Below are 24372 nucleotides of genomic sequence, written 5' to 3'. Positions count from 1 at the left end.
TCCGCCCCATTCTTTGTTATTGTCATAGGGAATCTTTGGCAATTACAACCTTATACTTTCAATGGTATTTATCGATTATCGAAATTAATAAAATTATTTTTTAAAGAAAACACTAAATTCTTTACAAGAAACTTTAATAAATGTTCTTGTAATGATGAACAAAAAGTGCAAGTGAAATAAAAAATTATCTTTTCCCAAACTATAGCTAGTGAAATGTTAGGTGGCGTTTGGTACATTACAATGCAATGTGATTACAGGTAATGTGATTGCAAGTAATGTGATTGCAAGCAATGTGATTACAGGGAAAATAACATTACAGTGTTTGGGTATGTAAGTAAAATAATGATTAAAATGCAGGGAAGATAACATTGCAGTGTTTGGTTTACAAGTACTTTAGTGGAAATGTTAATGCTAATTGTCAAAATTACCTCTAATTATTAAAAATATAAGTTTAATATATTATATTTTTTATTATTAATTTTTATATAATATCATTTTAAATATATTTTTAATATCATATATTTTATTTTTAATTATTATTAAATATTTTATATTTTATTTTTATATATTTATATTTATATTATTAATTTTATATAATATCATTTCTTAAATATTTTTAATGTCATATATTTTATTTTTATTATATTATAATATTTTATATTTTATTTTTTAATATATTATATTTATATTATATTTTTATATAATATCATATTTTAAATATATTTTTAATGTCATATATTTTATTTTTATTTATTATTATAATTTTATATTTTTTTCATTTCTTTAATATATTTTATATTATATATTATTTTAATTTGTTTATTATATTATATAAATATTAATTTTTTATATTTTATTTTATTTTAATTTTTATTCTTATATTATATATTTATTTTAATTATAATATTATAAATATTTTTAATAAGATAATAAAGTTGAAGGGTAAATTTGTCTTTAAGAACATTACAGAGTGCAATGTAATGTGATTGCATTGGTTTTGGACTGCAATCACATTACATCCATTGGCTGCAATGTGGATTACATTGCAATCTTACATTGCAGTGATTTGTTACAAAACAAACACTGCAATGTAATTTAATCAATCACATTACAGGTAATGTACTTTACATCCTTCAAAACAAACGGCCCCTTAATGTTTTGCAATCATATTGTAAGTAATGCCTCCACCAACATCACATCAATTAAATCCAATAATCTATTACCAAATCGTAAAGCAAGTCGTAGGTTGATCGGTACGTTCAAACATGGGCCATTCCATCTAAAGGCAGGACAAGACACGAATTTATTGAAAAACAAACAACCAAAACAAAAAACTAAGGATTGAAATCAACCACTTGAATTGTTTGCAAATTAAGTACACAAAGCCATGAAGCTTCTTTTGGATCTGCTTGCTCTGATGAGACAGGCAACACGTATTAACTTAAATGGCCTGCTGCCTAGGATTTGATTTCAATCGTTGTTTCAAGACTTTATGAGAGTGGTGCCAATGGAAAACAAGGTCCACTTCAGTAACTACTTCCATCTTCTTGTGGGGCTGCAGAGAGATTTGATTCAAACAGCAATAATCTCCTCTTCTGGCTCAAGTTCAACACCCCCAAGGTCTCCTTCAGGTCCATGCTTTCATAATATCAAACGTTTGTTTATAGTAGCCTTCATAATCTTGTAGATTTGGCTACATATAAAACATTTATTGTTACTCAAAATTCGAGACAAACTAAGGTAAAAGTATATCATTACACTTCATTAAAACATATATCAAACAGTTCTCACTCTCCCTTACCACCAAGTATAAAACGATTCGGATTTATCAATACTCAATTTTATTAAAAACTTTATAAATAAATTTATTTCTCTATAAATGTGTACAAAAAAAACATTTTTCGTGATTTTCTTTAACGTATCAATCTCATTATCTTAAGTTCAAATTACACAGTTTATAATATGGTCGTTAAATTCAACGATAAGAGATTTCTTACCTAATCAAGAAGAAAGACATGAGATAGGATGAGGTGTTTTGATTAAAAAGATACCAACTATAAAAACTCGTGGCAAGAAATTAGAATCTTCGATTGCAAACTACATGTGTAAAACCATCAGTCGTGTGCTGATAATGTTGAAAAAAACAGTAGTAAAAGTTGCATATAATTGGCACGATTAGCACCTTGAACCTCCAAACACACGTGGATGAAAACCCTATAAGCTTTTGCTCTCTTCAATTACCCCTTTTTCCCCTCTTGAAAACGATGCTTGATTGCTCAAAGCCAGATAGATTTGTTCTACCGCTAGTCACGGTTCTAACCAACTTAATTTTGTCTTTTGAAAGTATGAACTTGTTGGCAATCGTCAGTCGCCAGGTACTGAAAGTGATCAACGTTTTACATCTCTAGGAAGAGTCAATCATGGATGTTTCCGATTATATCAGAAACTTTGATCAACTTTTGTCATCTTGCTGGTTTTTATGCATGCCTTTTGTTACACCCCTTTTTTTTGCTTTCCTCCAGAACAAAGGGAACCTTTTCCTGTTTAGAAATCGGCCATGAACAGTGAACACCTGCTTCGTCACGAGGTTAGTTGCAGTCTGCATAATGAGATTAGGAGCCGCTGCAAATATAGAAAGGAAATTGATGGTCTCAAAATCGCCATCAGCTCATTTGGTACAGGTAACGATCACCAGCAAAGTCAACCGAGTGACATGTAGCGGTCGCCATCATCTCTTAATTTCTATTTTTTTATTATTATTATGTGTATAAAGTCTTTTTTATAATTAAAAAAAAATTCAAACTCTATTTTTTAAATAAAAAAAATTATATATCAATTAATAAATTAAATACTTGGGTGTTATTGCGTGTATAAAGCTTATTATATATAGTATAATTATTTTTAAAATTATCAATTTAATTATTTTTCATATAATATTATGAATTTATCACTAATAATGATTCGCTCACTGTCAATACATAATATAGATAACTTTTAAAAAAAAAATACATAATATAGATCCATGAGAATTGCATAAGAAAAAAGCTCTTGTTGATATAAATTTTTTGAATTTATATTTAATTCATTGTCTGTATATAATATAACACATCATCACTTAATCATAAAACATCAATTCATAAACATGTAAAAATAAAAATTTAAAATCTTTCCGAAAGAATAGTTTTAAAATTATAAATATTTATTTATTAAAATTTATAATTTTGATAATAATATTTGATTCACTAAATGCATAGAATATAAAAAATTATATATTTATTTTTGGAGTATGATGTTAATTAATTAATTAATTAAGAAGGGGTGTTCTATTGCTCCCAACCCAATTGCAACAACTTGAAGCACTTTGGACTGGTCGTGACCCAAATTCAGCCCATATCTGGGAACTAGCTGGGGGAAATTTGGGCTGTTGGGCTGGAACATTCAAGCAAATTGGGCTACTGGGCTTCTATTTTTTCATTTTTATCAGTGAATTTTCATTTTCTTTCTTTCTCTTCTTTTATTCTTGCTAAAATTGTTATTTCGTACAACATTACCAATTTGATGTATGAATTTCCAAAAATTAATAACAGCAAGTCTTAACAATATCTGGTTTAATCTGCAGCACCACCATTGTCTTTTCTAACCCACTGTCTTACTTGTTTTCTTGGATTTTGTCCTCTCGGTTTTCTCGCGCCTGCATTCCAGTGCTTGCTGGTGCTAGGCCTAGTCGAAGAACAACTGGAATTTATTTCTGCAGTTGCTGCTGGATTAGTTTGTGGTTGCTCACCTGCTTCCTCGGTTGATGCATGGTTAGATGATGGGACTGTATTCTGAGGATTTAAACCCGGCAGAACATTGTGATCTTTCTTGGAGTCAATCAAGCCACTGTTTTCTTGCTGCAGTTTTAGTATTGCCTCGAATTTCTGCCTCCTTATATTCTCCAAGTCCGAATGAAGAAGTGTCTCATCATTTTTAACTTCAGTTCTGTCCAAAGACTGAAATCCAACCAAAAGGAGAGAGTAGATTCATCAACTTCAGTTAAATGTTGAATGTTTAACAACCAAGAAAGTAAGAACGATCAAGCACATGTACATATATCCACAAGATTGGAGTGTCATGGACAATACAAGATATAAGTATACCTTCACAAATCTACCACTAAAAATCAGATGACATACCTGTTGAGAAGAATAAGTGCCAACCAGGTCAAGCACATGTTCAAGATCTTTGGCATGAAAAACCTTACGGCAAACTGGACAGTTTCCCATGCCTTCTTCCACTGCTCCATTTATGTCCAAAAATACCAAATCAGGTAAATCATAGAAGACAAATAAAATAAACAAAGTTTATAAAATCAGGCGAATTATTTTTTGTTCTCAGATCGAATAAAAATGCATAATGTTGTACCGTTAGCAATACATTTTCACCTAGTAAAATGTAATAGTTGTCATTTTTATACAGTTTGCATCTCACTACTAAGCAAATACAACAACAGATGCCCTATCACATATAATAAGTAACCACATTACATTTATCTCCAAAGTATATTAGCAAGAAAAAGTTACTTATTTTAACATATTGTTTGCATAAGATTTGACCTATCTTACATTCAGATAGGAAAGGAAACCATTTCTGAAATTTTAGACATCGGAACAAAATAACAGTAACTCCGAAAGACAACAAAAACAAGCATGGCAAACAGAAATCATTTTAATTTTGTCACATCTGAAACCTGATTCATCTTTTTCTTGAGCTAATTATCATTCTTCAAATACAGTGGATGCAATTTCCTCTTTCAATTTAATTTAAGTATTTAAACTTCTTCTGCTCCATATTAGACAAACAATTCAATATAATCTATAGGTATAAAGTATACACAAATCTGCATATGTTCACAGTAACTTTCTTTGAGAAAAAACTTTTATAACACCCAAAAACATGTAGAAAATTAACTACAACAATTTCTCTTCTCAATTATACATAAAAAATGATTGCTAATTTGAATTGTGACTTAAACATACCTTGTTGACTTCCTGTGTTCCTTAAATGATGTACAGTTGCACTAGATGGGTGCTTAGCATTATTCTTATTCTCAATTTGAAGCCAATTCCACCATCTAATAATGCACTCACTGCCATACACACAAAAAATAAAAAATAAAACATAAAGAAGATTGAAAACAAAACCAGAAACCAAATCCAAACATAATGTTAAAGTAAAATAATACAATAAGTAGTGGAAGTACAACTCTTACCTGTGAAAACAATGAAAGCAAGACATCAACTTCATAAAAGGCAACCCTTCTTTCTGGTCATCTTCTGACATCAAAGGATACAAACACAACGGGCAATCGCCATCAGGGTGGTTCATAGCAGAAAGCCTCTCAACCGCTTCCTAGAGACAAATTTGAATTATTTATTTCTGCAAACAAGTAAAACTCCATAATCCAATAAGCTATAAACACTATCAATTCAAATACCAAATTCCAATAACCATTCTACAAAAGGCACAAATACATAATCTAGTTACACTAATACCATTTAGAAAATATGGTACAAGCTACAAACTGGAAAATTATCATGGCTATATAAAAAGTCATAATGGAAAATGTTTGTAAAGTCTCAAAGTACACCAACTAAATTTGTCCAATGCTTTAGTAACCAATACACCTCATGCAAATTCCTCAGACATTTTGGGAAGCAATATAGATAAAAATAATAATGCAAGTCACCTTACGATACTCTGGTTACCTCACAAAGTGCTATAAGCATAAAACAAGAGGGAAGCTCACAGGCTTTGTCTTGTATACTACTTATAAGATGTGTTTGCCTTTGTTCATCAAGACCCTTTGAATCTATCAGATAAATACGAGGAGGCTCCTTCGGATACTGCCATGAAGGATACAAAGTCAGTGGCAGAATAGCAAAAATCCAGCTTAGGTAACTTATAATCAAAATTTCCCCAATACAATTAAGCACATTTTCGCATTAATCAGAAGCTAATTCTAAGCCACCCTAGCTCTAATGAACTTCTAATTAAAAATAGAAATTGAAAGAATTTAAAAAATAGAAATTAAATAAAAATACCTGTGAGCTTGCTCGAATTCCAATAATTGCTTCCACGAACTGCAAAAAGGGGTCAAATTAAGAATTTCTTGGACGAACATTTCTACGAACATTTAGATAGATTTGTGCTCCTATTTGTAAACTACTTTTAATAAAAATTCTTAGCTAATAAATATTAAGCAATGAAGAAATCAGAAACTAAACACCTAGGCTAAGAATCCTTATCTTGTTAATCCTCGATATTTACCTGTTGGGAAGAGACATCGGCGGTGCGAGGCTTGATATGGAGGTGAAGGTGCGGAGGATACGATTCGACGACCACGCAATCCTCTTCGTAAACAGATTGCACCGCCTCCACTTCAATCTTCACTTCCTCTTCTTCCGCCATTCTTTTTTGTTTCTTTGTCCTTTTTCGTGTTGTGTTTTTATTTATGTTGTATATATGACGAATTCCTTTTGAGAATTGTCCTGTGAAAATCAGAGAGTGCTTCGGCAGCCTCGTCGGTCGGTTGAATTTGTGTTGGTGCTACGTGGCATCTATGACTTTTCGCCACGTTGATGGTCGTGGAGGAATGCCAGGACGACGCCGTTGGCTTGAAATCATGAAGAGCATTACCTTGGACTATCCTCTAATTAACATTCTTAATTTTTGTATTGATTAAAGGCTTAATTGTGAACCTTAATCTAGACATAAAAATGATTATAGATTAAATGGTTATGTAAATAATGAAAATAGAGTACATAATTAATATTAACTTTTATGCACTTAAAAATTTGAAGAAGTATGGCTAAATGATTTACAATTTATATTGTTCTTATATGTTACGTTAGGGTTCTTTTTTATTTATTTATTTTTTGAGATGTACAAGAAGGAAATATTTTTTAGATACTTAGTACTTTTTTATTCATTATTTTAAATTTATGTTTCATTATTTTTTATTTTCATATTAAAAAACATTACATATTTATATTTTAAAAAATAAATATTCATATAAAATATTATTGAATTTTTTAATTTTCTTAGAAGGAAAAAAAAGACAAATTTTTACAAACAAAAAAAAATTTTAAATGTAATTTTAATGAATTCAATATGTTTTTTTAATGTTTATATTATTAATGAGAATACTTACTGACAAATAAAAAGTATAACAATAATTATTTTTTTTACTTGTTTTGAAATGAATTAATTAGAAAATGACTTAAATCAATACATAGATCCAGTAGGTGATAGAAAGTTCATATTTATATAATCAAGATTCATTTCATTTCATATTAATATAAAATCTGTGACATTTTACCTTGCATCAATAAAAATTATAATTTATTTTACTATCAATGAAGATTCAAATTCGTCATAATATGATATGTCATGAGCCAAAACTTAAATTCAACTTCATACATCCTTAAACTTTGAAAATAGAATTTAACTAAATTAATAAATTATGGATTTATGTTTTCAACTCAAAAATATATCTAATAATCGATGAAAAATACATATTTATATATTTAAGACCCACATCATATATTTATTGATGTGAAATCCATAATACATCTCTTATTGATATTACTTACTAAATACCATAATAATCCAAAAAAAATTAAAGGCAACCAATATTAAATTTTCCCTCTCATCTTTTACTAGTGTGAAATCCGTAACACATTTATAATACTTATAATTTATTTTGTCAAAAAATTAATCCATTTTTATCAAAATTATGTGTTTAAATTCACATATATGGGCTTGAGCACATCTCTGATTTACATTATAAAGTATCATTTATATTCCTAATATATACATGTTGATTTATAATTTGGAGAGACGATGCCCTGACTATAAAAAAAACGTATCGCAACCCAAAAGCAAGGATCCGTGGCGCAATGGTAGCGCGTCTGACTCCAGATCAGAAGGTTGCGTGTTCGATTCACGTCGGGTTCATTTTTTTTATTTTTTATTTTGACCGTTCACCGTATCTACTCACGATTACCGTATCCACTCACGTTATTTTGACAGTTAATTGATCGTTTACCGTATCTACTCCCGATTTCGGTATCTACTCACCATTACCGTATCCACTCACGTTATTTTGACCGTTAATTGATCGTTTAACGTATCTACTCACGATTTCCGTATCTACTCAGTATTACCGTATCCACTCACGTCAAACTTCCGTTAATTGAGCATTATTTGACCGTTAGCGTCAAAACCCTATTTAATCCCCCTCATGGTATCCCTTCCCGGTTTCTTTATAGCTAAAGGCTGAACCCAAGCCTCAAAAAAAACACAGCCAGAGCCATGGCTATCCTCACCTTCCCCTTAGTTATCTCCTTTCTCAAGCCTCACGCTTACCACCTCTCTCTCCTGCGACTGGCCAAGCCGAATGCTATCCTTCTCAAAGCTCCACCGCCCTTGAGCCGCCGCTGCTTCAGTCGAACAACCGCCTTTGCGGTGAACACTTCTTCAATTCAACAAAATTCCTCCACAAACGCCAGCGACGAGCCACAGAAAGCTTCAGTTCTCACATTCCAACAAGCTATTCAAAAACTCCAGGTTTCAAGAACTACTACATTTCTTTTTGACTAATTCTTTACACTGTTATTCTTAGTATTACACTTTATTGTTTCAAATTATTTATTGGTGACGAAAATCGGTGTAATTGTTGCTAATTTTCAGGAATATTGGGCGTCGGTTGGATGCGCGGTGATGCAATGCAGCAACACCGAGGTAATTGTTTTTACGATTTGTTTTCTTTTACTTTCCTTTTTGGCGGAAAATTTTTTGTCCACTGAGTTTTAGATTCTCGTCAATTTGCAGCTTGTTTCATTAAGGTTTTGTTTGTAATAATCAGGTTGGAGCCGGGACTATGAATCCATTAACGTACTTAAGAGTTCTTGGTCCAGAACCATGGAATGTGGCGTAAGAATACTTATTGAAGCAACTTTCTATAAGTTAAAATAATTTCTTATACATTTTTAATAATTCTTTTTGTTTTTGAGTCTGTCTTTGATGATTATTTGTTGAGAACACTTTTCTTTGTGTGCTTTATGTATGAGCTTAAACATAATGGGGGAGGCTCAATGCTCATTGGATATTTCAATTTCTGGTTGTCTGGCCTGTGTTGCATGGACTTTCGTCCATTTTCAATTATGTTTCCTTCTGGTCATTTATTTTGGTGTTGTGCTTCTTTTTTTTTTTTCCTTATGCACAATCATTCACGAGATTTTTCCATGCTTACTAGTGATGGAAAATGCAAATTTTTCAGAAGCTTCTCTGATTAGCTTATTTAGTATGCTATGATACTGCATTAGATCTTTTGTTGAAATCATTAAAGGTGCGAGAAAGCATTTTAAAAATTGCTTGATAGTTCCTAATCTGGAGTTGTTGGAACTTTGGGTATTTTAATAAGAACAGAAATTAAATGTATATCATCATGCTGGTGCCTAGCTTAGTCTTGATTCGTATATGCATATATATTACCATTGGCTAATTCACTGGTGGTATGCATTCAACATTTGGTTACTGCAACTATTATATTAATCTTTGTATTATCAAAAGTATTTAAATGTGAGGAACTTACTCAATGTCTTTGAGAAGCTTATTAGAAGAGTTTGTTTAGAAATAAAAGTCCTCATAGAAGTTTCTTACTGTAGAAAAAAGGTGATTGCTTCTTTGTGAAATTTTAATTGCAAGAAAATTTTTTTAAAGAAATCATCAATAGTTAATTTCTTGTTCAGATTCTGCATGACTTCTATCAATTTGTTGTCATACAGATAATATTTATTGGCTGATTGATAATTTGGAGTTCTTTATCAAAGGTATGTGGAGCCTAGCATCCGGCCAGATGATAGTCGTTATGGGGAAAATCCTAACAGGCTCCAACGCCACACTCAATTTCAGGTCTGTGCAATTTATTGAATAGCTTGTGTTAGTGATTTTTTAATGATTTTTCAAGCTTCTTTTGCAGTCATTTTTCATTTTCCTTTTCCTTTTTCCTACCTTTCCTTGAGTGATTTCAGGTTATACTAAAGCCTGATCCAGGAAATTCACAAGACCTCTTTATTCATAGTCTTTCAGCATTAGGTATTTGGTTGTCCTTCTTTTCTTCACATCTTGATATACATTGTTTCATTCTATGTAAATGTTTGTTCTTACTTGTAAGTTGCTAGTTGCCATAATTCTTTAATGTTGCCTTTCTTTTATTAATCTTGTAGTTTGTGCTAAACTTATACATGCTGCTTATCTTTATGGAACCTGAATCTGGTTTGTAAGATAGCTTCCTCCTTGTATAGCCTAATGATTGGACTGAAAATAATGAAATAGTTATCTTTTATGTTCTGATAAGCTGACAATTTTGTCAACTTTGAGCTTTGGCACAATAACTAGAGTTTTGCTTAGATGCACTTGAACCGTGCACGTCTAACATGCTGACCATTTTTATAATGTAAAAGTGAATTGCCTTGGAAGCTTTGCTCTATCTTTTATGTCATGCTCTTGTGGAGGTGTGTGCAGTTTCTAATAATTTTGTGTCTCCAAGATACCAACCAATTACTGTTAAACATCAATCATTTCTTAATTTTTTTTTTACCATATACTTGCTACATTGTCAAGAGCATCCTCTAACTTTTGATAAATTAATTGGTTTAATGATACTCAAAATTAGGAACCATTTTCTCTCCTTTCACATTAAGGGTCTAGGACTTAAAGCTTATAATATAATTTTTATTGGTCTTTGTTCATCCTCCTTAGTTCTCATTTAAGGAATCAAATGGTATATAGTTGAATAAATTATTTTTGACTTGGTGGATACAACATTTAATTTGATCATGAATGTTCTATATATTTGTGTTCCAATAGTTATTTTACATTATGCTTGTGTGTGTAACAGGTATTAATGTTAGTGAACATGATATACGATTTGTTGAGGACAATTGGGAGAGCCCGGTAATATAATCTATTTTCATGGTGGTTTTTTTATGTATGTATATGTCTTTCAGTCTGTATAGTTTTATGTAATTTTGTAAAGCCAGCTTGCCTCCTAATTTTTAGCACTTTAAAACCATGATATATTTACTTCACTTTGCTATTAATGACCTCACACATGCTTACAGGTACTTGGTGCATGGGGGTTGGGCTGGGAAATCTGGATGGATGGGATGGAGATCACACAATTTACCTACTTCCAGCAGGTTTGTCTTTGACATCTACGTCTTGAAATGTATTTTTGTTTCCTTTGAAAGTTGCGGCTTTCACTCTCGGACGACATTATGTAATTTTCTTCTGATTTTTAAAAGTTATCCGAATTTCATTAGCATTTTCTTTTCTCTCTCTCTCTCTCTCCCCTCAGGCTGGAAGTCTTCAGTTGTCACCGATATCTGTTGAAATCACATATGGCCTTGAGCGTATACTTATGTTGCTTCAGGTGAATTTCATAGCATTATTCATCTTTCTTCTCATCTGCTTTATTATTATTTTTTTAATCTGCCTGAAGTTACTTCAGGTTTGATGTTCAGGGTGTTGATCATTTCAAGAAAATTCAGTATGCTGATGGGATCACATATGGGGAGCTTTTCTTGGAAAATGAGTAAATTCCTTTACCTTTTTCTTTTCAGAATATGTGACTATTTTAGCTTGAAGAGTTGTGTTCCATGGTTCATAGCTTGAAGCACATTGATTCTCCTGAGAAACCCAGTTTAGATTGTCTTGTTTAATTTATTCCATGGTGTTCATCAGTGTCAGCAGCCTAAAACTTGCAAAATGCTTTCTTCTTTCGGTTTATGTGAAATGGAAATAAATTTTTTATTGAATTGTTCTTTCAGGAAGGAGATGAGTGCTTATTATTTAGAACATGCCAGTGTTCACCATATTCAAAAGCATTTTGATTTTTTTGAGGAAGAAGCTCGTTCCTTACTTGCTTCAGGACTGGCAATTCCTGCGTATGTTTAATTACGTTTCAATTTCCCTTCAATTAGTTATATTCCTAGTTTTTACCTTGTTTACTTTCTTATTAAGTTAACATTTCCTCATTACCATTCTAGGTATGACCAGCTTCTGAAAACGTCTCATGCTTTTAATATCTTAGACTCTAGAGGCTTTGTTGGGGTAACAGAGCGTGCTCGTTATTTCAGTCGCATGCGTAGGTGAGGTTTCGTTTCTAGCTTATGTCAATTTATACACATCGGATACTAACGAGATAGCAGTGACCATTTTAAGATCTGGAAAATATTGAGAGCCATAGGAATTTCTTCTGTACACTTTCAGCCCTGAAGAAGAAGGCCCAGTATGTGAAACCTTTGAAAGGACATTCTACATTTATATTTACCTAGCAAAATTTGCAACAGGCATGGGCTGCATGGTTGATAGATGATCAAGTGTACACAAGTTCTATTCCCTCCTTGAACAAAAAAAGTTGCTCTGCCCAATTAATTGTTTTTCCTTATTGTTACGGTACCACATCTCTCATGGTGCTTGACATTGTTGATTTATCAGTTTAGCTCGTCAATGTGCCCAACTCTGGTTAAAGACACGAGAATCTCTTGGATATCCTTTGGGTGTTGTTTCTGAATCTGTTGATCATGTATGCCCTAAAGAGGTTCTGAAGGCAGCAGCCAAAAAGGTTAGTTTTATGTCAAATAATTAAAATAAAATTTTTTCTTCTTTCTTTTATCACTTCTCTTATATGTGGCACTTCTTTGGCTATCCAGAGCTTGCTTGTAATTAATTCTTATATCTTTTTCTTTTTGGGCTTTCCAATTTTTCGTAGCTATACTGGTTCCTATATCCTTGCCAATTATAACATTTTTGAGTTAGTTGAGCCAATCCTCTTATACCTTTTGTTAAAGAAAATTAAATAAAAAGTATGTGTGTAATTATGATATATAATGACCAATCATTTATCAAATATATCATCTTATCCAAGAAAATTCGTTAGACCCCTTTTTGCAAACAAATATAGTAAGTTCAATTTTTGTAAAGATGAATAGAAAGGCTCATATTAAAGGAATGTTTAAATATTCTAGGAAAGTTGTCCTTGCTCACCTAGCCTATCATAGTGCTCTTGTAGCTTGTTCTTTTGGATACACCAACAATTGGTATTTAGTAGTTCTGTTACATGTCCTTATGGAAAGGATGATGTCTAGTCTTTCATGTGTAATAAGTAGGACCACCCCAGTGAACTGGTGCATAGAGTGCTAGTGGCTGGGTACATGCTACAGGTGATGCCTTCTGGTTCCAACCTTTTACAAAGTTGGAGGTTGAGGCTGGAGGCTCTATGTTTAATGGAGTCATTTTATGTTTAATTGGTCTTAGCTTAATCTAAAGATGTCTTCTGTAAACAAACACACAGGTAGAAATGCACAATACAGGTTCATGCATTTCATATATGTTCTCCCATTTTAATTTATGTTTTCAAGCACAATTGCATTTTTTCTCTTCACATTCTTCTACTCTGCACCTCTCTACATAAGATGTTTTGGACTACCACCACCTTTGGTGTTTTATATTATTTATTTTCGGTGCAAACCTTTGGTCTTGTAGGAAAATTCTGTTTGTCCCAACACTTTTGTCTCACCTAACGTGTCAATAAATTTGACTGTAATATCTAATGTATTAATTAGTTGACTTACTCATGAATTGGTAGACTTCACCTTTGAATTTGTCCTATAACTACATGCCATGTCAGGGAATAGAAATATTTGGGAGAAAAAAGTGGGGCAAGTAGCATGACTCGGTCTTTTATTCCTCTATAGTTGTCACTCATCTGTATGGTCCTCTCTAGTTGAAATTGTTTTGAAGTTGTTCTAGTACATTCCTTTATCCAACTATAGCTTTTCATATAAAAAATTCTATTAAATGCTACTTCACCAGTTTCTTTTAAGGTTCTACATCTTTTGAATGTTGATTATCTTATCTCTAATTTAAACCTCAATGTTTCTACATTTTTTTTCACCTTTATCAATATCTTTTGTTTATCTTAATTATGTTTTATAGGTGCATCATGATCCACGATTGTTTGTTCTTGAAATTGGGACTGAAGAGATGCCACCTCATGATGTAGTTAATGCAAGCCAGCAGGTATGATTAATTTTTTGTGACGCATGGGTCTTTCCTTTTGATATGTTGTTTACTCAATTTAAATTTTACTGGCCATTTTATATAATTCCTCCTGAAGCTTAAGGAAATGCATTTAACATATTGCTTCACTGACTTTTTATTTTCCTTGTACAATTCTGGATGATTATTTCTTTTAATGTTGTTGACTGAAGCCTTCTTGTATAACCTTCTGATTCTGGTCATTGCAGCTTAAAGGTTTAATGTCTGAGCTGCTGGAGAAACAGAGATTGAACCATGGTGGCATACAGTCTTTTGCAACTCCTCGCAGACTAGTGGTATAGCTATGGATTTTACCCAATTTTGCTCACTATTGACAGTTTCTTATTATTATTATTATTATTATTATAAAGCAAACAGTTTCTTATTTTAAATGTGTCTTTAAGTAATATCTGACTGTTTTGAGAATACTGCTTCTTAAGAAGTTTGGTGGGGTGAACCTTGAACTGTGGTTTGTACTTTATAGTCCTGAAAGAGCATAAGAAGCCAATTATGTGATTATTTATTATCATAATTGGTAACCCCATTGCTTATAGCAATGTAATCAATGTGTTAGAATCCTATATGATAATTGAGTCAAGGCATTCTTCATGTGGAAAAAGCTTAAGTGTACCATAAAGATGCGTTTGTCAGAATTGTCCAATGTTTATTGTGATGCATTATTGAGATGCTAGATATTTACTTATTATAATGGTTTTTATTTTGTAGTGCAAGGTCCTGTCATTACCTGCTTGTGCTCCAGGTAGATTCCTCAATATTTTTATATTAGTGAAATAATCCAAGTTTGTGTTGTCATTTCAGATATCTGTTGAGAGTCTTTGTCCGAGGCAAACAGAGAATGAGGTTGATGTTCGGGGGCCTCCTGTTTTGAAAGCCTTTGACCAACAAGGAAACCCTACAAAGGTTTTGGTTCCCTACTAATTTTGTTTTGCTAAATGTTTTTCAACCTGTTTTCTCTAGTGATATTGGCAGTTGGGCTGTACAACCTCAGTAGTAAAGAATTTGGCAGTTGCATAGGAGTTTCATATTTCTCCTTTCTATTGTATTTCTACCCATATGGGATTTGTTATTTACTGCAGGCTGCTGAGGGTTTTTGCCGCAGATATGCTGTTCCATTGGACTCCTTGTTCAGAAAGGTTGATGGTGAGTCAGTTTTGATTCATTCACGACATTTGAGTGTCATTATTCTGTGCTTTATCTATTTCCTAGTTAAACTTATTTAATTTAACCCATTACAATCATGCTAAAACCATCAAATAGGAAGGAAAATAATAGGCATTGCATATTTCCTCACCAACATTCATTGTGATCTCCAAAGTTCTCTGTCTTGTTGAATAATTCATGTTGGTTTTCCTAGAGATTTCATTGAAAAAATAATGTTGCTTATATTTTTCGGTGAAGCTTAAATATGTATCCTACATTCTCAGTGGTCTAATTCTACAAATTCATAGCAATTGATTTGTGCCTACTTGGCATAAATTCTTGTGCTAGAGTTACTTTACCAATGAGGATGAATTTATTACATCCAAAGGTACATTCTGCACTTTAGTACAGTCCATGCCATACATAAGTTGACCAAATTATTACAGAATATCTTTAGTACAGTTCCATGCAATATTGTAGGACATTTAGATAGCATCAATGCATTTTGCTTTATCTGTTGGCCTATCAAATGCCTGATCATCTTCCATTCTTATGGAAGAGGATTTGGTTGTATATAAACCTAATCTTTGTTTAGGCATCAGTGTGTCCCATCATCGGGCAAAAAAATTGATCATGAGTACTTCATAATTCTTGCTCTATCCTTAAAGTAAATGCTTTGCAGGGAAAACAGAGTATGTGTATGCTCGTGTCCAAGAATCTGCTCGAGTTGCTTTGAAGGTTCGAATGTTGTTCTCTCTCTCTCTCTCTCGTACTTGCCGTATTAGAGATTTTTATCACCATGCGTGTTCCTTTGTTTATCATGATCTTTTCATTTACATCTTTTGAACTACCTCATGCTTACCAGGTCATCTCTGGCATCTTGAGTTATTTCTCATTGTGACCTTCTACTATATATGTTAGGTTTTATCTGAAGAGTTGCCTGGAATCCTTGCTAAGATATCTTTCCCAAAGTCAATGCGTTGGAATTCCCAGGTATTTGCTATTCTTTCTTTTTTTTCTCCTTTTATTTTCATGTCTATGTGAGCAGTGGATATTCTATTTGAGGGTTGGCTTTTTCTTCTCTTATTAACTCTTTGTACATATATTTGAACCATATTCTGTCGATAATATAATGTGGTTATGCTTACCAGTTTAGAATTATCTAAAAAAAAATGTAATGATTTCTATATTTTCTCATTTATAAAAAAAAAATATTCTTTTCCCCTTGCTTTCTCAATGTAGGTCATGTTCAGCAGACCTATTCGTTGGATTATGTCCCTTCATGGAGATGCAGTAGTTCCTTTTACGTTTGCTGGGATTTTGAGGTCACTGTTATTATGTATTGCCCCCTATCCTTTTTACTCACAGCTAGCTGTTATTTTCTACTTACCATTTTCATTTTTGATATGTAGTGGAAACTTATCTTATGGTCTTCGTAATAGTTCAGCAGCTACTGTTATGGTATGTATGGAAAGTTGTTTATTGTTTCCTCCAGCTTCTTCTGCGTTTTATATGAAGTATTGGAAGATTGTTTTAATCATTATGGTATCTCTTAAGTATTATGATGAAATTATGAAATTAGTAAGTGACCTTCGCATATGATTATTTGATCTAACTGATTTTGTTTTACTGTGGTTTACAAATGCCATTAATTTACTATAAGTAAGCAACTGAACTTAATCATTCCTTTTGAAGTGCTTATGGAAAACTCATTCAACAGCTGCTCAACTTTATTGGACATTAGAGAACACTTCTTGCACTTGCATTTGCGTCACTTCATTTTTAGATGTATATTTGGTTTTAGCTCTGAAATGCTTTCTGCAGGTAGAAAGTGCAGAATCTTATCCTAGTATAATGAAAAATGCTGGAATCGGTATTGAAATTGAGGTATCACGTAGTCATTTGTTGCACTTTACTTTCTTTCAGGAGATCCTTTTTTTTCCTATTTTTTCTTTGTCAGGATTTTATTTAATTATATAAACTTTTCGTTTCTTTCTTCTTGGACTTTAAAGGTGAACTGAATGCGTTATTCTATTGACAGGATAGAAAGAAGATAATTTTGGAGCACTCAAATTTATTAGCAAAAAGTGTGAATGGGAACGTTGTTATTCAGGAAAGGTTGCTCAGTGAGGTAATTGCTGGAGGTAGCAGTTGCTGCTCTTTTTGCTGAATTCTGTTGCAATGAAGCTTGTTCTTACAGTATTTAACGTTCCAGGTTGTAAATCTTGTCGAGGCACCTGTTCCAGTGCTTGGAAAGTTTAAAGAGTCCTTCTTAGAGCTTCCAGACGATCTTTTAACTATGGTAAGCAGTTGAGAGCTTCCTTGTGTAGTTGTGTGGCTAAATTTGCTTGTGAAATTTTTAGGTTATACAATGGGAATTTTAAAGCTTTTAAAGCATTTGAGAGCTTCCTTTTATCTGTTGTATGGTTATCGGTTAAAGGTTGTACATCTTACAAGGCTCTTTGAGTTAGCTGACTGATCCTAGTGCATCTTAAATTTTCAGTCCCATATATTATCTTGGCATTAGTGTAATTCATTTATATGTATTAATGCTATGCACCAAAAAATGCAGGTTATGCAGAAGCACCAAAAGTATTTTGCCATTACTGATAATAATGGAAAACTGTTGCCCTACTTCATTGCAGTAAGACTTGCTTTTTGAGTAAAGTTTTGTGACTCAGTTGTTTGCTCTTGATGGTCTTGTTGAATGTTTAGTAAGTCATCAGGTAACCTTGGGGTTTCTTTTAGGTGGCAAATGGAGCAATCAATGAGATGGTGGTGAGAAAAGGAAATGAAGCTGTTCTCAGGTTAACTTATTTGTTACTCCTTGTTCTTAGAAAATGACAATATTAACAACCCCTAGTTTAGTTCCTCCACTAAAAGTTCAGAAAGAAAAGCTGGCCGAGAAATGATGTTTGAACAAAGAAATCCCACCAGTAATTGTCATTTTGCTTGTTCTCCTATTAGCTGGTGCTAGACTTTCTCTTAGCAAAGTATCTTTTACATCTTTGTTGATCTTTGACAAAATATAAAAATGAAAAAAAATATCATTTGGTCTTGCAGAGCTCGCTATGAAGATGCTAAATTTTTCTATGAGCTGGATACACGTAAAAAATTTGTGGATTTTCGTCATCAATTAAAAGGAATTCTTTTTCATGTAAGTTATTTTCTTTCTGCATGTATCTTGCGAAGTATAGTTGCTAGAATTTTTAGGTGATGTCTATAGTTTCTTCATCAAATTTGAACTCAGAATATCAATTTTTCCTTATCTGTTACCATTAATAGGCAAAGACTTATTGATATCAAAGGATAATATGAACTGGAAGTAACGAACCATGTTATCCCTGATGAATTGATACTATACTGCTTCTTAGATATCTGTTTGTCTTTCTCTCTCTAAGGATAACAGTGGGGCTGGGCTGTGTGTTTATAAGGGTTTAAAATATAATAACCTTACTCTTTGACAATATGATATGACAGGAGAAATTAGGAACAATGCTGGACAAGATGATGCGAGTTGAAAACATGGTTTGCAAACTAAGCATGTACTTAGGCGTTAAAGAAGATATGCTTGAGATTATTAAGGAGGCTGCATCACTTGCTATGTCAGATCTTGCTACTGCTGTTGTCACTGAATTCACTTCGCTCTCTGGCATAATGGCCCGTCATTATGCTCTTAGAGATGGCTATTCAGAGCAGGTTGTTTGAGCCACCGTTAAGTGGTTGCTTTTTTTTCATCTCTTTCCATAATTTTACTGCTCAATTTCTGTGCTCTCTATTCCTGTTGTCAATTAACTAAGCATCTTTTTTGTTTTTTGGTAATAGACTGCTGAGGCCTTGTTAGAGATCACACTTCCTAGGTTTTCTGGAGATTTGCTTCCAAAAAGTGACGTGGGAATAGTTCTGGCAATAGCTGACAAGTAAAGTTCTATTCATGTGATTATTAGCCTTTTTTACGCACATTGTTTGCTGTATCCATATTAGAAACATAGCTAATTGACTTAGTGAATGCATGCCATGAAGGAACAATTTCACTATTACAAATCTTGATGGTCAAGGGTAGGGTTAATGACTCTGAGCTTAAAATTTCTGTCATCTTGCAGTAGATAGTTGCAGATCAAACCTGCTTTATGGGGGAAGGGAATTGGCTGATGCAATAAATAAATATATGAAACAAAAATTCTGAGCGAGAAGGGTTATTGGATCCTTCTCTCAATGTTTATATGGTATTTGTTTATATGGAGTCCTTACCACACTCCTCTGTTTTGCCATGGAAGCCAGAATGTTCAAGGGCAATTGTCTGTAATTTTGTTGGAGCATCCCTTTCTCAATGTTTATATGGAGTCCTTACCACATTCCTCTGTTATGCCAAGCAAGCTGGAATGTTCAAGGGCAGTAGTCTCTAAATTTTTTGGAGCTTTTAATGGTCTGAAGAGGCTAAAGCGAATTAATGAAAACTTAAGCAAATGGCGTTGCATGAAGTGGCTGCAACTATGACCAGAGCCAATGCTATTGCTTTTGTCAGCACTAGACTTTGACTGTTGCTCAAAGACAATGACTCCTAATAATGAAAGTATATAACCTTTGTAAATATAGAAGTCATTAGCTCTTTTAACTTTCATCATTTTAAATTTCATGATAACGGAAAAGAGCTAAATTTGTGGCTTACTCCTAGTTCCTAACACCCTATAATAATTTTAACACAACAGTAAACAATCTCTAAATAGCATAAGATATGATGAATTCCTGGTTATCCCTACTGGTTCCTGTAGCTTAGAAAACTTGTGTTCTTGATATCAAAAAGCCAGTAGCACCCCCACATCTCCAAAATCCCATTCCTTGTCTCTTTTATCTTCCACAGATACGGGAAAATTGTACTGTCCTTATCAGTCTATCTTCTCTTTTGTAGATATGAGTTCATATGAAAATATTGCCATTTTTCCTGCATACTCATTTATATGGAGTAGAATTCTCTGCTCATTGTGCTTTCAAGGTGAATATCTATTTTTTTTTTACAGACTGGATAGCCTTGTTGGCTTGTTTGCTGCTGGCTGTCAGCCTAGCTCTACTAATGATCCATTTGGCCTACGAAGAATCTCTTATGGCCTAGTAAGTATATGATCAGTTTAACTCTTTTAAGGCTTTATTTATTAGACTATTATAATGTTAACTTGTTAATTGCAGGTCCAGATATTAGTGGAAAAGGATAAAAATATGGATTTGAAACATGCTTTGGAACTTGCTGCTGATAATCAACCCATTAAAGTTGATGCAACCACAATAGAGGATGTAAGAAGCCCGTTCTTTTGTGTCACAGCAAAATGTCATGTTTGCTTCCTCTGTAGTGGTTCCAAGTCCACTGACGTGACTGTACATAATTCTAAATATATCATGTACTGTTAAGTTATAGAAATCTATCTATGGTGCAGAATTTAATCCTTTATTGTTTCTTTTTCCAGGTACATCAATTTGTTACACGGAGATTGGAGCAATATCTGGTGTGTATAATCTTTTTCCATTAAAGATTTTTTTTTTTTAAGTTTCTTTTGAAAATTTAGTGAACAGAAGAGTAAGGATGATATTTAGTTAGACTATTTGTTTCACCCTTACATTGTGTTTTATTCTGTGCTTTGTGGAGGTTATGAATATTATCAGTGCCATTGGGGAATTTTATGCAGATAGGCTGTCTTTCTGGCTGCAGGTTGATAAGGGAATAAGTCCGGAAGTGGTTCGTTCCACCCTTGCAGAGCGTGCAAACTTGCCTTGTCTGGCTGCTAAAACAGCATGTAAAGTAAGTGCACTTGGTTGCTATTCGTCTTAGGTATTCATTTCTTATGTCTCTCAACAATGGCCATATCTATTCATGATAGTTTTGTCAGAAATGGAATTTCCTTATTGATGGTCTTCAACTCATAACTGACACTATATCCTGGGCCATAGTAGAAAGTATATCTTGGCGAGTTAACTGACCGAAAAGCATCCAAGAAATGTTTGTGTCAATACCGAAAGGGATTGCCTCAATTATGAAGACAGTTATTAGTGGATGCAAAAGGCCTGTGATTGTTTAGGCAATAATATTCTTGACATCCTTGCTGCAGGCTATTCTCACTATCCTGTTGCTGAATTTTAGAAATCTTGGAGGATGCATGTCTACAGTGATGGATATTTTCTATTTGGAATGTTTTATGGTTGAATCTCGTGCATTTTTGTAATTTTTTCTTCCTTGCTTTGCTAGGGAGCTGCTGAATGTTTTGTTTTCAGGAGGGTTTTTCTTTGGCATGTTTAGATAAAAGATGAATAGTCCCCCTTCCCCCCTCTTTTACTTTTCATTGCTCATCAATTTTCAGTATCCTCAAATGATATATGATGGCATATAAAAATAAATGAATGCAGATGGAAGCCTTGTCGAAAGGCAACCTTTTCCCCAAGGTTGTAGAAGCATATTCTCGTCCAACTAGAATTGTCCGTGGAAAGGATGTGGATGCTTATATGGAGGTACTATTACTCCCTTTGGTACTAAAGAAGTACCCAGTAGCTTGATATTTGAGCATTTAGCTCTTGCCCTTCTGTTTGATGGTGAACTCTGTATTAAGATCTTTGACTGAAAACTGAAAATGTTGTTCTTTCAATCTTGGTAAGATTTCTGGTTAGTTTAGAATGTCATTTTCTTTGTTGGACATTGATTGAGATATGAAAAATTGTCATATTCTTTGATTGATTATAGAGCTGCATCACTTGCAAAATCCTGGAATCTCTTTCTCATGGTGTTTTGGTTTTAATCTTATTAGGTCGATGATGCTGCATTTGAAACAAATGAAGAAAGAGCTTTATGGGACACTTTATTGTCTGTTAAAAACAAAATTCACCCTGGTATATCCTCAATTTATTACCGGTCTGCTGGTGCTGTTGAGTTATTATGTTCTGTAGGAAAAATGGCACTCCGATTTAATTTGTTTGATTAACACTTTTCCCTGGCTAACACTGAAATCTAACTTTTCTGATTATGCAGGTATTGAGGTTGATGATTTCATTGAAATATCGTCAGAGCTTGTACAACCCCTTGAGGATTTTTTTAATCAAGTATTTGTGATGGTGGTATGTTGTCTTCGCATCTTTAATAATTTATGTCTCATTTATAAAACTAATTAATTTATTAATCAGCTTGTTTAACTGAGTTTCATGAACCTGTTTGTAAGCTTGTTTAATGGCACTAAAAGGCAAAAGAATTTTTTTTTTTTGATAGGACAAAATATTGTATTAATAATTAGGGGGTTATCAAACAATCGCTAACCCACCAACAGGGAAGAACAAATCAAAACAGTTGAAAATAGAACCACCTTGTACTTACAACACCCAAAGGGAAAGAACAAGCGGCTCTCACACCCCTTTCAATTCAACCCACAATCAACTTGACCTCCAAAATGCATACCACAACAAGACCTTATAAAATCCACTGTCCAGAACACAAAAAGCATTCTTTACATCAGTAGAAAACTGAGACAACCAGGCAAAATATAAATCCAACATCACACACATCATCTTCAAATAAATCCAGACACCAACAAGAAACAACAGGGGACAACTCCAATAGACGAAAGAACTAATTTAAATGATCTGAAAATGACTCTTCTTATTATTGGCCAGTATGCATTTGTGTTATTTACTCTTATTAGTCTTAGGTATATTTTGTGATTTTAACTTTCGAATTCTTTAATGGTATTTCTAATGACGATTTGGAGTTTTATTTTGCTTTATTATATATAATACGTTTCATTTGAAAGTGTAAGCTTTATACACAAATTCAAGGTAAACTGCTAAATGAAGCTCATTTTCTTTAAACTTGAACAAGTGTGAGCCTAGGATGCTTGATTAAGATCTGCTCGTTTACAGTCTTGGAGCACAAACTTGAGGAATGTGTAGAGCTTGTTTCAATTTCAACATGCTATCAAATCAATTAGTTTTCTTTTTACATTTGAATTGTACAAGTTCTTCTTCGGCTCCATCCCAATCGAAAATGATTTACTAATATGACTTCCATGTGCAGGAAGATGAAACAATTAGACAGAACAGGCTTTCTTTGCTTAAGAAAATTGCAGACCTTCCAAAAGGTGTGGCAGACTTCTCAGTTTTGCCTGGATTCTAAATTTTGACAGCCGAAATACTTTCCACATTCATTAAACATCAGGTGGGTAAAAAGAGGAAAATTATTGCGGATTTAATATTTGTGATGTTGCGTTGTATAGAAAAATAGGCAAAGCTTGTAATTTTATGTAATTATATGCTATTTATGCAATTTACAAATAAAAAATAATTAAAAAAAGGCAATCCACTTCAGTCTTCTTATTCCAGGAAAAAAAAAAAGAAAAAAGAAGGGTTTGCCAAGTCCAGGTCATGAATTTTTTGTACTCATTTTCCCTTCCTAACTCTTCCTCTTCCTGCTGCTGTTGCTGCCATGGAATAGTTCTGTCTGATGAATGGGCCAACTTCAGGTAGGACTTCATTTTCTGTTTCATTGCTTCCGAATGTCATATTTCACCCGTTTTGATAAACTGCTGGTATTATGTTGTTTCAAAACGTACCAATCTGATTAAAATGATGCAAAGCCAAATATACAAGTGAATCTTTCATTCTTCACCAAGTTTGATTACTCTTGTTTTGAACTCCCAAAAGAATCCAACCAGAGGGATCTGAATGGGAGTGAAGCCCCCATGTCCAAAACGTGTGGTCCCGTTGGAAAATCACCTTCTCTTTTTAAGGTTTTGATTGTAAATTTTCTTTTTTGAAAGCAATCACTTTTGCAAGAACTACATTTCATTAAAATCATGAAATGATAAGATATCTAATAACGCCTCAACTTGGCTTCATATATGGTCTATGGTTAATTTTTCTTATTTAATTTTAATCTCAACACGTCTTTTTATTGTATTTTTCGGATTCAATTTCTATTATTTCCAGAGTGTAGCCCTTTAGCCCATAATCCCCTCCCTTTGATTTTACCCATGTCTTTGTTTGATGTGGCGTGGAGTGGAGTGGAGTGGGGTAGGGTCGGTGGAGGCGGCTGAA

General features: G+C 33.2%; 2 protein-coding genes and 1 non-coding gene across 4 annotated transcripts; 2 read left to right on the top strand and 1 right to left on the bottom strand.

Annotated features, from left to right (window-relative positions):
• Positions 1–3463: 3463 nt before the first annotated feature.
• LOC110413819 (RWD domain-containing protein) lies at positions 3464–6544 on the bottom strand. Its single transcript, XM_021424795.2, has 7 exons — positions 6310–6544; positions 6084–6122; positions 5748–5885; positions 5252–5391; positions 5019–5128; positions 4176–4276; positions 3464–3992 (listed from the first exon to the last, which is right to left on the bottom strand). The coding sequence occupies exons 1-7, from the start codon at positions 6448–6450 to the stop codon at positions 3609–3611; spliced, it is 1053 nt and encodes a 350-aa protein (XP_021280470.1). The 5' UTR covers positions 6451–6544; the 3' UTR covers positions 3464–3608.
• A 1382-nt stretch (positions 6545–7926) lies between these two features.
• Positions 7927–7998, top strand: TRNAW-CCA (transfer RNA tryptophan (anticodon CCA)). The gene has a single exon. It is a non-coding gene; the product is annotated as a tRNA-Trp (tRNA).
• A 322-nt stretch (positions 7999–8320) lies between these two features.
• Positions 8321–23701, top strand: EDD1 (glycine-tRNA ligase). Of its 2 annotated transcripts, XM_021424288.2 has the most exons (36): positions 8321–8610; positions 8734–8784; positions 8909–8976; positions 9876–9957; positions 10077–10140; positions 10946–11001; positions 11169–11246; positions 11405–11479; positions 11571–11641; positions 11877–11993; positions 12096–12197; positions 12547–12673; positions 14047–14130; positions 14358–14444; positions 14968–15069; positions 15246–15309; positions 15992–16047; positions 16231–16302; positions 16552–16634; positions 16722–16770; positions 17134–17196; positions 17351–17440; positions 17525–17611; positions 17882–17953; positions 18058–18116; positions 18373–18466; positions 18790–19008; positions 19135–19229; positions 20328–20418; positions 20494–20598; positions 20769–20807; positions 21011–21100; positions 21703–21804; positions 22098–22179; positions 22319–22404; positions 23354–23701. In XM_021424288.2, exons 1-36 carry the CDS (start codon positions 8356–8358, stop codon positions 23450–23452), a joined length of 3216 nt encoding a protein of 1071 aa, XP_021279963.1. In that variant the 5' UTR covers positions 8321–8355; the 3' UTR covers positions 23453–23701. The 2 variants fall into 2 exon arrangements, with proteins under 2 accessions (XP_021279963.1, XP_021279964.1); XM_021424289.1 differs by lacking the exons at positions 8321–8610; positions 8734–8784; positions 8909–8976; ... (1 more) ...; positions 10077–10140; positions 10946–11001 and having other exon boundaries at positions 11174–11246; positions 11558–11641.
• Positions 23702–24372: the final 671 nt, after the last annotated feature.

This window comes from Theobroma umbraticum, unplaced genomic scaffold (assembly GCF_002168275.2).
Source record: "Theobroma umbraticum cultivar Fairchild unplaced genomic scaffold, ASM216827v3 scaffold_4.1, whole genome shotgun sequence".
NCBI classification, from domain to species: domain Eukaryota; kingdom Viridiplantae; phylum Streptophyta; class Magnoliopsida; order Malvales; family Malvaceae; genus Theobroma; species Theobroma umbraticum.
This window is presented reverse-complemented; position numbering and strand designations above follow the sequence as displayed.